Source organism: Onychostruthus taczanowskii, unplaced genomic scaffold, assembly GCF_017590055.1.
Source record: "Onychostruthus taczanowskii isolate IOZ18803 unplaced genomic scaffold, ASM1759005v1 scaffold49, whole genome shotgun sequence".
NCBI classification, from domain to species: Eukaryota; Metazoa; Chordata; class Aves; order Passeriformes; family Passeridae; genus Onychostruthus; species Onychostruthus taczanowskii.
The window spans coordinates 1639051-1654107 of NW_024502458.1; the positions used below are offsets into that span (position 1 = coordinate 1639051).

General features: G+C 41.8%; 1 protein-coding gene across 5 annotated transcripts in view; it reads left to right on the forward strand.

Annotated features, from left to right (window-relative positions):
- Positions 1–9271, forward strand: part of KCNQ1 (potassium voltage-gated channel subfamily Q member 1) — a 333024-nt gene extending 323753 nt beyond the window's left edge. For 3 of the 5 annotated variants that reach the window (XM_041415143.1, XM_041415145.1, XM_041415144.1), the window contains one exon: positions 7177–9271. In XM_041415143.1, coding sequence (XP_041271077.1) covers positions 7177–7380 — 204 coding nt within the window. In that variant the 3' untranslated portion in view covers positions 7381–9271. The remainder of the gene's footprint in view (positions 1–7176) is intronic. The other 2 variants (XR_005953446.1, XR_005953447.1) reach the window with 2 other exon arrangements.
- The last annotated feature ends 5786 nt before the right edge of the window (positions 9272–15057 follow it).

Here is a 15057-nt window from a genome sequence, read left to right on the forward strand (position 1 = left end):
GTATCATAGAAGAGAGTTTTCATAACCTGCTGCTAATATTCTGCATTTGGTCTGCTGTATTTCATATTATATTATTTATTCCATCACATATTACTGAAGTGGCTTTTTCATAACAGTTTTTTCACTTTTTGACCCATCAGAGCATGTCTCTTACTGCCACTGGTTTCAGATATAATTCAGGGGAGACACCTAATCTGAAAAATGACATTATAGTTGTAATCTACCCTCTCCTAAGAATCATTAAAGAAATTGAGCTGAGTGAATAGTTAACCAGAGGCATCATATTTCCTGAAACTTTGAGGAAGGTTTTAGAAAAACTTTTGCTTTTCTTTGAGAAAAAGAACATTTGGAAAAGAAAAATATTTCTCTGCTGCAGTTTAGTTACTTGCTAATCAAAATTGCCTTCCCAATCCTGATGGAAAGAACAGATGCATAAATCAACCTTGTAATTTCTCCCATTTCCTATAGCTTGAGCACTTGCTACCCTAGATCTAGTGCTGCACAACCAGAACAAAATTCTTCAAACAAACAAAAATAACTTTAAAGGGCCACAAGTATTGCAGTCAGTAGCCACATGGCTACATGCTGGTGTTGCTAGTTTAATTCCCCAAGCAATTTTTCAAAACCGTGGTACCAAACTGAGTTTCTTTACTGTGCATTAGGAATTTACTGTAGAAGTCAAGCCCTTTGTAACAGTTCACTGATATCAAGATAACTTTTGGGGAATCAGAGCCAGCAACTAGTTTATAAATCCTGGTTGTTGCTGAACTCTAATCCTGGCTCAATTGCTGAGAATTTTCTCCCCAGGGTTATCCCCCTCTGTTGAATGCACAGGTGGCACACCCTGATCAATGGTGAATTCTCAGCAGCTGTTCAAGGGCTCCTCCTACAAAAAATAAGTGGTTTTTTGCACTTTTGAGACATGTAAGATAAATATTTTCCTATAAAAATACACAGCAAGACAAGAGCAGCAACAGTCTCAGTTTATTGAAAAAACAGAACAATTTTTAGTATCTCAAAGCAGAGATTGTCACTGATAGCTTTAGGCAAAAGAGCTGATTTTAGAACTCAGGGTGTAGCAAGTGCCTTTCTTTCCAAAGATACTTTTTGTCTGAAAAATACCATTTTATTTGTCAGTTAAGACAGTGGTTACAGTGTTCAGAAAATGTTTTCATTGACTAGAAAAAGTCTTGTTCATGTAACCCTCAAAACTTGTCAATTTTGTTCCTCAGAAGCTCAGCCCTCTTGTTTTCCAAGCAATGATCAGTCTTACAGTAGAGTGTTTTTTCACTGGCTCCACTTCTTCTGTCCTTCCCCTGGACACCACACACATATTTTCTTCTTTGGCCAACTCTCAAGAGAAAGTACAGACAGTCTGGAGAGCAAATCTTCCTTCATGCACATTACGTTCTCCTTCAAACACCTCAGTGGCAGGAATATAACCTCCAGCAAAACTGCTGCCTCATCTCAGGCAACAAAATAAACACATCAAAGACGGAAGTTCTGACAGGGGGTTTTGCAAGAATCTGGGATCTTGGGCATTGCAAATGGAAGGGAGTCACATTCCATGATTTTCGAAGAATCATGCACCTGAAGAAAGAAACGTTCCTTAATAATATTGAAACCATTGGTCTCTCCTGCCATTATTGGAGAGAAATCTTTAAAATAAATTCTCTGGGAAGGTTCCCATACCTATCCCTGAGCTCCTCCAGAAAGCCACTTCTAACATCATTCCTGTTCCTGTCCTCAGAGCCCTCCAGGATAAAGCATTAACTTTTAGAACTACTGAGATACCAACATGTGAGAGGACTTAGCAAGAAGAGGAGCCAGGGGAGTTTCTCTCTGAAGCTTCCTCAAGTATTCTGAAGAACTTAAATAGGAAGAATCCCACCAAAGACAAATGTAATTTATAGCAACAGTTTTCTTCCAGAACAGTCTCAATGTTGTTAAGTACCACTGGATACTGACACATTTCTTCATAACATTGCCATTAACAGGTATCATAAGTTCTGGAATATTTTTTGCCTTTCATCATCTCTCCAGCTGAGTCATTGGTGTGCCTGGTGATTATTTTGTTGGCAGAAAGGACCTTTTTGTGTATTTTTGTGAAAGATAAAGCTACCTGATTACTGAGTATGGTACTGAACAGCAGACTCATTAAAGATTTGATACAACATGGAGAGGTGCTCAAAGAAAACATCATTTTTTTATTCCCCTAGAAGTTTGCTACACTGCAGAACAATAGGGTCCGCCTCAGTGAAAGGCCACCAGAAGTGATGAATATATTAAGTTCTCCCCAATCCTCTTTAGTTGTTTTGAAAAAGTGCTTTAAAGAATTAGTTCACTTTGAGCAAAAAGCTGCACCCACAGGAATGAATGCTACTTAAGTCAGGGCAGCAGACTTGGGAGTTTCATGTTGTAAAAGCAGCTGAAATCTTCCTTTATCACATTTTCATTCAGCCAAGTGTTGCTTGCATCCTGGTTTCTCTCTTCTCCTTTAGCAGCTTCATGCTTGGCTTTCTTTACTGAGAACAAGGACAGTCCTCCTGAACCCACTGAGTGAGCAGTGAGCTGATAGAAATTCTCATCATTATGGACAAAAATTCTGTTTAATCAGTGAACCATGTTAAGAACATAGGTGGTTATAAAATAGCATTCTGTTCAAAGGGCCTATGATTTTCTCCCTTAATATTTACTTTTAAAATCTCTGAGGATGAGAATGACAGGCAGATGACACAGCTTTAATCAACAGCATTAATCAGCCTTGATCTCTGCAGATTATGGAGCAATACTTGGAATAACCTATTAATAATTTGTGGTCTTTGTGGCTGAAATTACGCCAAACTCAGAATTTTGTTCTTCGGCTTTCCATGGCTGAAAATACTGTTCCACTCAGCTCTGTAATTGTGTCTGTCATTGCCTTTTCCTGCTAAATTCCTATAATTAGTTTTGGGAGTAGGTCTCCAAAGTGCTACCCTTTAGTTCTCCATTACAGGGGAGCTTAAAAGAGACTGTTCTGTCCCTGGAGCTGTCCCTGGAGCCAGCCAGGCTTCTGTGTTTTGTTTTGGTTTGGTTGTTTTGTTTTTAAAATCGAGGAAATAAATTCCTTGTTGCATATTATGTTCCAGATCATACCATGAACTTACTATGAAAGCTTAAAAAGTGTTTCAAGTTAATATAGCGTGAAGATTTGCGGAATTTTAATAGATAAAAATAATAGGCAATTTTAATTGGAAATTATTTTGTTCTTTCAGCAAGAACAGTCTCTGTCTTGTTCAGTAGCACCTCCTGGAATGCCTTTGATCTCTTTACAAATATTATTACCTTCATAAATGCATGTCATGAAGGCTATGAGAATTGGGATTGTTCAGCCTGGAAAGGAAAGGCTTTGGAGGGACCTACTTGTGGCCTTCCAGCACCTGAAGGGAGCCTACAGGAAAGATGGAGAGAGGCTATTGTAACTGCATGTTTTAACTTCTCATGATGTGCCATTTAAGATCTGTGTGCTAACCTTTCAGCCTTCATGAGGAACTGCTTGGTTTTGCATTGGTTTTTTTCTCAGTGCACTGCATGGATGGGATTTTATTGATTTTTAAGAGATAGATTCAAAACTTGTTTAAATCTCCTCTCCATCTGTGCTCAATCTATGGTCCTTAGATTTTTACTTTTTTTTTTAAAACTTAACTCAGAGGATGGAAAGATTTTGTATTCATACAATATTTCAGTAAGATTTAGGAATAACTGTGGTGTGTAATTTCTGAAGTTTCAAACACCGCTTCCTCTTCCCAACAACTGTGAAATACAAAGGAAATTATTTTGCATATAAAGAATCTGATCATCCAAACATCATGCTTCTAATGAAACATAAATCATCTACAAAGAGCTTACTTAGTTTTTCCTAAAGGAAACAAATCAGTCAGAGTTATTTTTCTATGTAATTAACAATGTTTGCTGTTTTAAGTAGAGAGATCAGAGTTGTTCAGAGCGGTTAAGATTAGAGCAACATCAGCAGTTTTTCTGTTTGCTTTACTTTTATTCGTTCTGGCATCAGAGCTAATTTCTAATCAAGTAAATGTGTTTGAAAGTATGATTCAGGGGGGATGATACATTTCTCCATGCTAACTGCCTAAAGCTGGCTTAATAAAAAGGATATTGCACACAATGACATTTTTCTAGTGGGTATAATTATCTCTGCAGCAAGCAAGTGAATGATGTATTTCAGGATGTGTGTTTGGATGATGACAGGCAGATTGGGCACGTTAATAAGCCAGGCTGTTCACCAGCAAGCCTCTTTTTCTGGTACATCAGAGGCCTGTGATGACAGTAGAAGCTGACTTCTGGTGGCTTTTATTTCTCCTTTTAAAATATCTCATACTTCAAGCAGATACTCCTTTGGCAGAATTAAAAATGGGGGCCCACTGCTGCCTCATTTGCCAATATCATCTTTTCTGATAGAGCCCTGAGAAGCAGAAGATCCATGTAGAGAAATCCAGACTGCTCCTTCTCCTGTAACATCCAAAGAACATGTTGCTATTTGGGATTGATGATTCAGTCCAAGGTTGGTACAGAGCCCACCGAAGCCACTGGGAGTCTGTGCTTGCCAAAATCTGCCACTGAGTCCAGCGTGTCTTGGAGCAAGCCCTTCCCGGGCACTGAACCCCCTGGGAAATAGAAAGCAAAGCCGATTAAACAACAACTAAACACAACCAGCTTTCTGGACCTCCCTCCACAAAATATTTGTGGCTTTAGAGCCCTACCCCAAAAAGCAGGGAAATGGACGACAAAGGTCTTTACTTTTAATCTCATATGGCTCAGCTCAATAGCAATTAGCTCCTGCCTCTGCTTCTGTGGGCCTCCTGCACTCCACAGCTGCAGCAGCCAGACCTTGTTGCCTAGAAAAAATTAGACAATTATCTCTGGGAATTTATCTCCCAGCAAGAATATTCACTTCTCACTTCTCCCCAGTACTTCATCACCAAGATGCACAGCTGTTGAAGGACTATCCAGATCTCAGTCCAACCTACTGTCATGTTCAATAGTTCATCACTGAAAGAGTTTCATGAATGCACGTTTTCCAGATACATCTCCAGTCTGTGTTCCCTCTGGTAATCCCTGCCCAGAATTACAAATTAAGACACATATGCATATAAAAAACCCCCTGTTCATTTAGAACAGTTAGCAAAAAGACATTTCTTTTAGAAGGAAAGGTTGTCTTTTGGATTCTGAAAATAACTGTTTGTCTGGAGGCTTTCATTGCAGTCCTTCCAGCAGAGTTGTCTCAGAAAACAAACAATACCTGGGCAATAAGGGATGCAGGAATTAGGTATTTTTGTAGGTTTCACTACCACTGATTTGTTCTGTGGCACTTGGAGGATCACGAGTTTGCCATCTGTAATGGGTACCATTTGGGCAAAATGTCTTTTTTTAAGGGAGGGAAAAAATAGTGATGAAATGAGAACCTGATGATCTGCTTAGTTTTCCATCTGTGTTTCCTTCTAGAAATCTTGAACTTATCTGTTCTTCAGCTTCCTCATTTCATAGAATCTCATCTTTCAACAGCCATTTCCATCCAGAATTACTAGTGTTTCATGTACCATCTAGGGTGCTTTGCCTAATGTTTTCAAAACCAGCTGCAAAGTATAAATCTCTGGCACCTCATATTTTTAAATCACTATATCTGCTTCCCTACCAGTTGTACAAAGTGTTTGAAAAAACCCAGCATTTTCTCTATGGTGGAAAAACATTTTAGTCTCTGCTGAAATCCTCCAGGTTTGTTGATGTTCTGCTCAGCCTTACTGTCTTTTACTATCCTGTGTGATACTTGGATGACAGCCAGGCACATATAAATTGCTCCCACTCATGCTCTCTCTGGCAGTTTTATGTGCCTTCCACTACTTTCTAGCAGATATTTTAGGCAACAATTTATTCCTATCACAGTTTTTTTTTTTTTCTGTTTGCTTTCTTTTCCCTTTCTAAAAAGTACTACATCTCTTTGCCTAGAATTTACTCAGTGTTTTGGGATCCCTGTGGATCAATGGGTCAGAGACTGCAATGACAAAATCAAGGCTTTCTTATTATGCTTGAAGAAACAATTAGGAGGCCATAAGGCAGAGTCTTACTGCCTAATTTCAATGCTTTTACCACACCAAGGGTCAGAGAGTGGGCAGGACTCTGAAGCTAGAAGTGCCCTTGGGATATTTTGCTCAGTGCAGAGAGGAGGCTCCCAATGCCAGATAAAAGGGGTGACACTCCTAGAAACACCTAATTCTCAGTTTTCCTCTGAGTACCATAAATATATGCCAAAAAACATCCATAACCTAACCTCTCTAGGTATCAGCTTTTTCATTATATTTTCTCCTAAACTTTAGAAGAAAGACCAGAAAAAATGAGGTGGGGGGATAAGAGAAATTAAATAATTTAAGGAGCCACTGTCTAAAGAAGAAAATGAGCATTATGGATGTGGGCTGAACCTGGCATCCCCCAGTCAAGAAATTATTTTTCAGTCATTTTGGAATTCTTAGTTTTTGTCTTGCTGAGGATCATGTCATTTCAGATGGCAATCCTGGGGAATGCTGTGTCACTGGGTTTTGAGAGCATAGAACTGACTCATGTCCCACTCCCAGCTGCTATTCACTCATGGCAGCAAAAATACCGATGGGCATTTTGTGGCCTGAGTTGCTGTTAATTGAACCCAAACGTAGCAAAGAGCATCACTCAGTCCCAGCTTAAGAGTTGATTACATCACTGCAAGTCAAGCAGTTATTTACTAGAGCATATTGGTATGATTAGGGCATAAAAGCATGCTACAAGTTTATCATTGTTTAAAAAAAAATATGGACACAATACTAACAACAACAACAAAAAAAAAGCACAGAAATTCAGTTCTGGAACTTAGTTCTCTATTCCAGCAGATCTCTTTAAAGTCCCATTTGTCGTGTGTTCACCCAGATACAAAATGAGTGTCAAAGCACACACCAGAGGTGAGTACTAGCAAGCTTGTCCCCGTCCAACCCTGACCTATTGCATTAAATTCCTAATGATCTGTTTGATGAACTGTGAATCTGTGGTATCTTCACACAGGTTGCTGTAATCCTAATTAATGTTACACATATGCCTCCCGGTTTGTTGCAATTTTCTTGCACGCTGCTCCTAAACAACTCCCCTTTGCCTTTGTAGGTCACACAAATGGACCAGAAGCTGAACCTCATCACGGACATGCTGCACCATCTGGTTTCCCGTCAGCAGGGGGATCAGGGCAACAGCAGATCGTCTCAGAGAGGCAACAACAACGTCAGTTCAGAGCTGTTCCTCCCTAACAACACCCTGCCCACCTACGAGCAGCTGACAGTACCGGGAGGAAACGAAGATGACATCTCCTGATGTGGTGCAAGTCTGGGTTGGGTTGTTCCTACTTTTCTCCTCTGAAGGGGACTGAGTGTTGAGAAGCAGGGAGAAATTAAGTTCATCAGCCAACCAAGAAATCGTGCAACTGCTGTATCCACACCACTAGACTCAAACATGCTGAAGTTACCCACAGTAGCTAAAGGATTGCCAGGCTGTCTTCCACCAGGCAAAACTTCTGGAAGCTCCACGTTGATTTTGTTCCTGAGCAAATGATCACAACTTGTTACTTCTCAAAAAGACCAAAATGATGTAAAGACAGGCAAAATGGGAAGGATTTAGAGCTCCTGTAATAATAATAATAATAATAGTAATAATAATATACTAATAATACTTGAACTTAGATGGAAAAAAATGCATTCTGTTTATGAATCTGCAGATAGCAATTTATTTCTATTACTAAGGTTTTTAAAACAAACTAGGATAACTTATGTTGTTTTTATTGTATAAACATACACTAACATTCTAGACAATAACAAACCACATACTGAATGATTTTCTTTTTCTGTTTTATTTTAGTGTTACTACATAAACAGTTATCAGATAATGACCAGATTTTTAAAATCTGTTTTTCTTCAGGGAGGAACTAATCCTTAATCTGGAACAATACTATTTATAGTGGAAAGTGCTATAGACTTTCTAAGATATCAGTTTTTCATGGGGAGACAATAAAGTATTATATAGCAAAAAATCATTCTGCTTTCTAGAAAATTGTTGCCAAAGAATTTATATATAAATAGAAAACACAGTGGTCTGAATGTACTTGTCCTGAGCATTTTAAAAGGAAGGCTTTCTGCTTCTTAAATCTATTGGTTTTTAGCTTACAGATGCCAAGAATAATACAAGAGGCTGAAGTGGCTGGACTTCACTGGTCAAGTGTTTGAGCTGGGCACTCACAGAACATCCATAATCCCTACAGGAATCGAGGCTTCATTTCAGGAAAGCAGCCCTAATCCACACAGCACATATGACAATTTTAATGTTTTCTTGAATAATGTCTTGAGAATCTCAACCCACTACAAGAGTGGGTTGGTATTGAAAAATGCCAGCTCTTTATTTAGAGATTTGAGGGCCTCAGCTACGACCCATGGGGCTGAACCACGCTGCCCCACGTGATGACTGCAGTGAAACCAACAGTGTTGGCTCAGTGGGAGTTCTCACACACACAAGGTGAGCAGGAGTTGGGCTTTGAGTACTAAGGCTGAAATTACCAAGCCCTTGCAGAGAATCAGCACCTGAATCAAATCAGTCTTTTAAAGCTGACAGCCTCAGGAAAAGCTCTTTAGTCCAGCCTGGTGGTAGTGGTAGCTCAAACTGCTGGGAAACAAGAGATGTAGACAGATTTATCAGCTCTTGTACTTTGAGCATCCTACACATCCAGTGCACCCCGTTCCCCTCACTGCAGAGCCTGTACCCCACAGGGGTCTCCCTCTCCTGAGGGTGCCCTAAAGCCTCATACCTTGGCACACGAGTTTATATTACCAGTCTTTTGACCAATATTACCAATCTGAAATACTGATGCATAATGCATGAGATCACAGGGAACCTTCTCATAGGGAACTCTCACATTCTGGGCTCTCTTTCCAACATTTCATCTCTTTGACTTGGACTGCAGAGAAAGTCCTGTATTAAATATCCTGTATTTAACTTTCCAGATTCTGTTACAGTTATCCAGCCTCTCTGTTGTACAGTAGATAAATGTTAAGGGTGTAGAAATTGACAGGCATAAAGAAGAATTGTATCAGGGCATTATGTTTTCATGGAAATGGAAATTATTCTCATGATTTTGAACATTTTTTAAATGAGATTCACTATGTAATTTCAGGTTATCAATCAGTCTGTTAATTTCCTAATAAAATACAGGACAAGAGTGCCATGTCTTTTGGTTATTCTAAAATCCAGACACTTGATCTACACAAGAAAGGCTTTTCTTCTCCTTTCTCTCTTAGCCCACTGTACAGTGTAAATATACCTTATTTGCAATGCATGACTGTAAGGCTCCTGCTGGTTCTTCACTAGAGAAATAAAAGAAGATCTGGGCTTTATCAGCTGGGATGATTGGAGAGAAAGGTGTGTCACATAGCCCTGGCTGAAAGCAGACAGGTCTGTGCATTTCCAGGGGCATTGTTTTAAACAGAAAATGTGTCCATTCCTGCCTGTTTGTTCCCAAGACCTCCATTCTCTGTTTGACACCTAATCTTGGTGAAACAGCCTGGCACTGCAAACACTTAATGCAAAACATAATTCCCCTTTCTTTTCAGTTGGTCTATAACCATCTGAAGGTCTCCATTGGAACCAGATTCATTGGAATCACTGTATTTTACAGGTTTTTGTGGCTGGTGGCCAGTTGTGAGGTCAGTGATTCCTCACCTGAGTCCAGCTGATCCTTTCAGAAAGCACAAAGCTCTGAGATCTACTGCTTCAAACCTTATAACCCACCTCACCCTAAGGAAAAGAAGATGATCCCTTTTCCCTGTTGAAGAGGATGTTATAAAATGAACCATCCAAATTTGCCATGCAGCTGCCTGGAGCCAGTCATCCACAAGGGCTCACCAGAAACAGATGTGACCTGTGCTTGGAGGACTGCCTGGAATTATCTGCCCTGCTGGGGCTTCATATCTCAATGACTTCTCCTGGAAGCAGGTGCCTCAGCATCTTTCTTGCACAGAGAGCAGCAGCAGTGGGAAGATGAGCTGAGCAGTCCAACACTGGGACAGCCTGAAGTAGCCAGCATGCAGTGACTATGTGTTTCTGCTAAAACCTTTCCTACTGGTGTCTCCTGTTTGGCCAAAGTGTCCAGAGTGGGGGTTTTTAAAGTGGGTAGGAAATGTTTCTAAGTATCTTGAAGAGGAGCAAAGGAAACTGTAAGGTGGGCCTATCCTTGACTTTATAACTATCTGCTCCGTTTTTTGTGAGCTGTGTTAAAATAAATGCATCTGAAGCTGCAAAAGAAGCCTCTTTCTTGAAGCAGCTCAGTAGGAGTTTGCATTTCCAGACTGAGGTAAGCCTAGACCCTCATCCTGCTGAAAAAAATAAAGTTAAAAAAATAGTCATCTAAAAAAATGCTAAGCTGGCTTAGCTTCCCCAGCCTACCAGGGGGATGCCAGATGGATACCAGATCTGCATGGTAGGAAGCCAAGGAATAGGGGAGGAGGCAAAACATGGGGCTGCCCAGAAGAAGGTGGTGATGAAAGCTTTCCCTGCCTCAGCCTGCAGCCCAGGCAGACGATGTGCAAGTTTGCAAAAAGGAAGATCCACGGGAGGTGGAGAGGATTTGTGCAGGGGAGGAGTTTTAGTCCATGAGCCAAGTCTGGGCTCCTGGTGAGGAGACTGTATTGGGATTCAAAAGACAGAAGCACTGCCTGGCATGAGCATTAATCTGCAGTGTGACCTCAGGGCGAGTCATTTCACCTGCTTGGCCACATCTGCTGCCCCCTCTCCTGCATTCAACCCACTTGTTTGTTTAGACCACAAATTCCTCGGGAAGGGAGGGCCCCTTTCTGTGTGTTTGCTCTGTGCCTACACAAAGGGTCCTGCCCTCTGGGGACTGGAGGTACCACTCTCAGATAAATAATTACCCACCCTGGAGTCCTGCTACAGGCAAACCCTTAATTATTCCAAGCCCAAGGAGCTTCAGTTGGAGGTGCCTGCTGCCAAACCAACAGATGAGGCTGGGTTTAGGTTCCCTTCGACATAGTATCTTACAAAAGGAGAACAGGAGCATGGCCATCACTCATTTTCACTCTTCTGCTTTAAAGCAGGTTCATTTCAAATAACACAATGGGCCTGCTATCCTCAAATACTAGCTAAGGCAGAAATCTTGGGATGTCAGTGGATTGAAGAGACATTTTACTACAGCAAATTAAGGTTTGTTGTTGCTAGCAGATACCTCTGGGCTGATTTAGCACCCATCAGTTCTGAGGGAGCTGGAAGTATTCCAGCTGGTGAGCTTTAAAGGTCTGGGTGAAAAACAAGCTGCTTGTTTTAAAAATGAAAAAGTAAAACACTTATTTTCTGGGAGTTTAAAGGAGAAAAGGTTAAAATAGTTTTAAGCTAATCCTCATGTACCCTGCTGAGATGGGTTTTACTGCTGGGGTGGAGGTTTGGGAAGAGGAAAGACATTGAGAAGAAAAGGAAAAAGATTGAAGGTATGATGCAGCTCCCATGAAAAGATACTTGTGCACTTGATTTATGTTGGCTTGGAGTGGGGTATCGCCTGCAGTGGGACTGCTCAGTCCATGCAGGTCAGTGTAAGCCTTTGGAAGTTGAAAATATGCAGTAAAGATGCTTTTCCATGGCTTTCAGTGGAAGCTGGGCTCAGCTCTGTAGGCAGCATTCCTTTCTTCATGGCCACAGAGCCACAGAACCATGCGAATTCACAAGTTTCTGCTTCTCATTTCTGTTTTCAAACGATTGGTTTCTAATATTCCTGCATGCCACTTGTGTTTTCAAGCCAAAATGATTAGAGGCATTTCCTTCCTCTTCAGTGATGTGAGTCCTACTGCACACACACAACACAGAGCAGCCTTTAAAATGCCCTCCAATTTCATTTAAAATAGCTTCTGTAATGTTTGCATCTTGGGTCTCCTGAGCAGCAGCAGCAGCTGTGCGGAAGGCAGCAGGTGGTTATGCCAGTACGACTTGGAGGTGACATTAGCTCATCCCAAGATGCAGCTGTGGAATTGCCACAGGGTGCTGAGTTCAGGTTGAAACTAGCAAGGATTTCTGTGAACACTAGCTTTTTTGGTCTTGTCGGTGGTCTGATGTCTGAGAAGTCTGAGGTTGCAGGTTTGTTTTCTGTGTTGTTCCCCTGATGCCCAACAAGACCTGCTTTCCTGTTCAGCTTTTCGTCAGTGAGGATGTTGATGACATCAGGACCCTCTGTCTTCAGTGCCTTTATTTTCACAAAACTTATGAGAACTTAATTTTTTCCTAGACCTCTGTCCTTCTGTCAAGTTGAATTGAACAAGGCCAACAGGTTCAAAAGTTATTAGGGGGAGGCAAAACAAACACAGCATGAGTGCATTAACCTTGTTTTCACAGGAACTGGGCTGAAAGTCCTCTCTCTCCCTGCCCAAACACAGAGGTCTGGAAGAAATGTAACCCCTCACTTTGGAGTAGAAGACCACTTCTTACTCCTGGGGTGAGGAGGAGATGTGTTCTTGGGAGTTGTTGTCTCCTTCAAGGCTTGATGCACCTTGCCTTTGGATCAGCTATTGAAAGATGCTGGAAAATAGCTTTTTCCTCACATTGCTTCCAATGACAGTGGCTTAAAACATCAAAATGCTTGGTGCTGCAGCAAAGAACACTCAGATGCTGGATGGGCACATTGTGAACCATGCCACGTGTGTTACTATAACACAGCACGGTGTCCAAAGAGAGATTGTCTGCATCGCTGGCAGGGGAGCACTGCTGGGAAGGGCTGGCCCAAAGGAGCGGCATTGTCCAAGTTCACGTCGCTCCCACATGAGCTGGCAACTGCTGCCTCTGGGAGAGGCTTCCCAGGGATCTGACATGAGGCATTGTGCTCTCTGCCTGTGGATTTGCACCTAAGAAGAGCTGATCTATAAAGCCTGTCTTGAAACCATCTTGGAGCTACGTTTGCTTCAGAGCTGGCGTTGCTCTGGCAGGCTGCCCAGGGATTTAGGCTCGGCTAATCCAAGCTTGGCTCTCCATGGCAGACACCCATGGAACAAAGGGAATAAAGCTTCCACGACCCCATCGAGTTGCTGGTCAGTCTCTCAGCCAGGTGCAGAAAGTAGGATAGGCAGCCCTCAGTGAACTGTCTTGGATCACAGAGGGCCAAATTCCCAGCAGGGGTGTGCAGACAAATCCATAGAGGTTTTCTTGCCGTAACTTTCCGAGTCTGGGAGCCTCGCACACCAAGCCCCCAATGCCTGTGCATTTCACACAATCTTTAAAGCCAGCTGTGCTGAAATTCATCACTGCTGCTTTCTGTGCAAGTAATCTTACAGGGAAACAAAAAACAAGAAGGCAAGGAGGAAAATAAATTCAGTTTTCACTTCTGCTATATGTTACATCCTTAGGATTATATTGATTATTGATTTTTAAACATCAGTATGTTAGAGTTGATACAGGTGGTACCAATGCTGTAAGAAGGATAATCATGTGTAAGTGGTAGCAATGCTGTAAGAAGGATTAGGGTTACAAGCAGTTAGTGAGACGTTATCATCTGTTGTTTAAGCATTGCCTAATAGTTTGTTAGTCCTAATGGTCATGTAATTAGATTTTTAACTGGGCTGTCTATACATGGAACTTAATGTAAATGTGATTCAGGTTCTACTCCTTTTATATATTTGGCTGTTATCCTTCTTGTAAGTTTGCTTTGATTACATCTCTTTTCCTAGTTCCTGCTGTTCATTCAAACACTGTCTGCAGGTTTGATTGGCAGAGGGATTCATGCGATTCAGATCACTTTTGGGAACAATCAGGTAAGAGTGAGCACTGGTCACAACTGCACCAGGGAGTCTTCTGCAAGCCACAATGTCTTTTTAATCATAATTTGTCTTGTAAAGCATGAGTGGCAGAAGATGTGCTTCCCCTGCTGAATCCCTCCTCTGCCTGTGCTGCAGGAGCTGCAGACTCGCAGCCACCACCACTCGCAGCCATTATGGAGCAGATTTGAAATAGTGCCTTCACTTAAACGGTTGCAAATGTTTCCCTGTTATTTCAGTTGGCAATCAAGCCAGCACTTTATTTTCCATTTATTTTCTCTCCTGTGCTGAGAAGTGGGAGAATACTCTGCAGCTGCAAGACAGAAGCCATAAACAGGGGAGCAGATAGGTGCACCAAAAGACAGGTCTTGTCATTAAGCAAAACGTACTGCCCCAAACACACCCATTTCAGTCCCTGTTTCTTGCAGCCTGAGCATCACTTTTACTGCCCTGGCTTGATCTTCTTGCACCCAAACATATTAAGTGCCTTAATACACCTTTGAAGTACCCTGAAGTGTCCTGAACTTTAACTTCCATCTGGTTCTCCCTCTTCCACAGCTTGAGTCAGGTCTCAGCCCAAAGCCAGCAGGAGGCAGGAAGGCTTTTGGCTGGCTCTGGTGGCACTGGAGCTGGAGCCCCGGGATGTTGGCCGGTGCCTGCCCCTCTCAGGCACGTTAGTCACTGCTCCTTGGCACGGCTCAGCCCGTGATTAGCATTTCCTTCCTGCGCCAGTCCTTCGTGCCGCTGCTTCAGCCCTGACTTTTTGTTTTCCTCCTTCCCCCCTTCCCAGCCAAAGGGGAGAACAATTCCTGGAAAAGAAAAATGCTCTTTCCCCTGCATTGCCGAAACCTTTGCAGGGAGCTCTGGGGAGGAGAGAGTAGACTTTGGAGAACATATGGCTAAAAGCATTTGGAGGTTTTCAGATGGTAAGTGACCGATGAGGTCTCAAAGGGGTTTTATTTATAAATGATAGACTCCTGAGAGAGAAATAATTGCTGCTCTCCCAGGCGTAAAAAAGCAATTCACCTGACATAAAACCCAGGGATAAAATTAGCTAAATGAAAGCAAGATATGGCAACTGTATTAAGCCCCCTTTTTTTTTTACTCTCTCCCTTCCCTGCTGAATGGTGAATCATTTTAATTTTGTTTTCCCCTCCTTTCTTGGAAGGAGAAAAAAACAACAAAAAAAAAAAGCCAACGC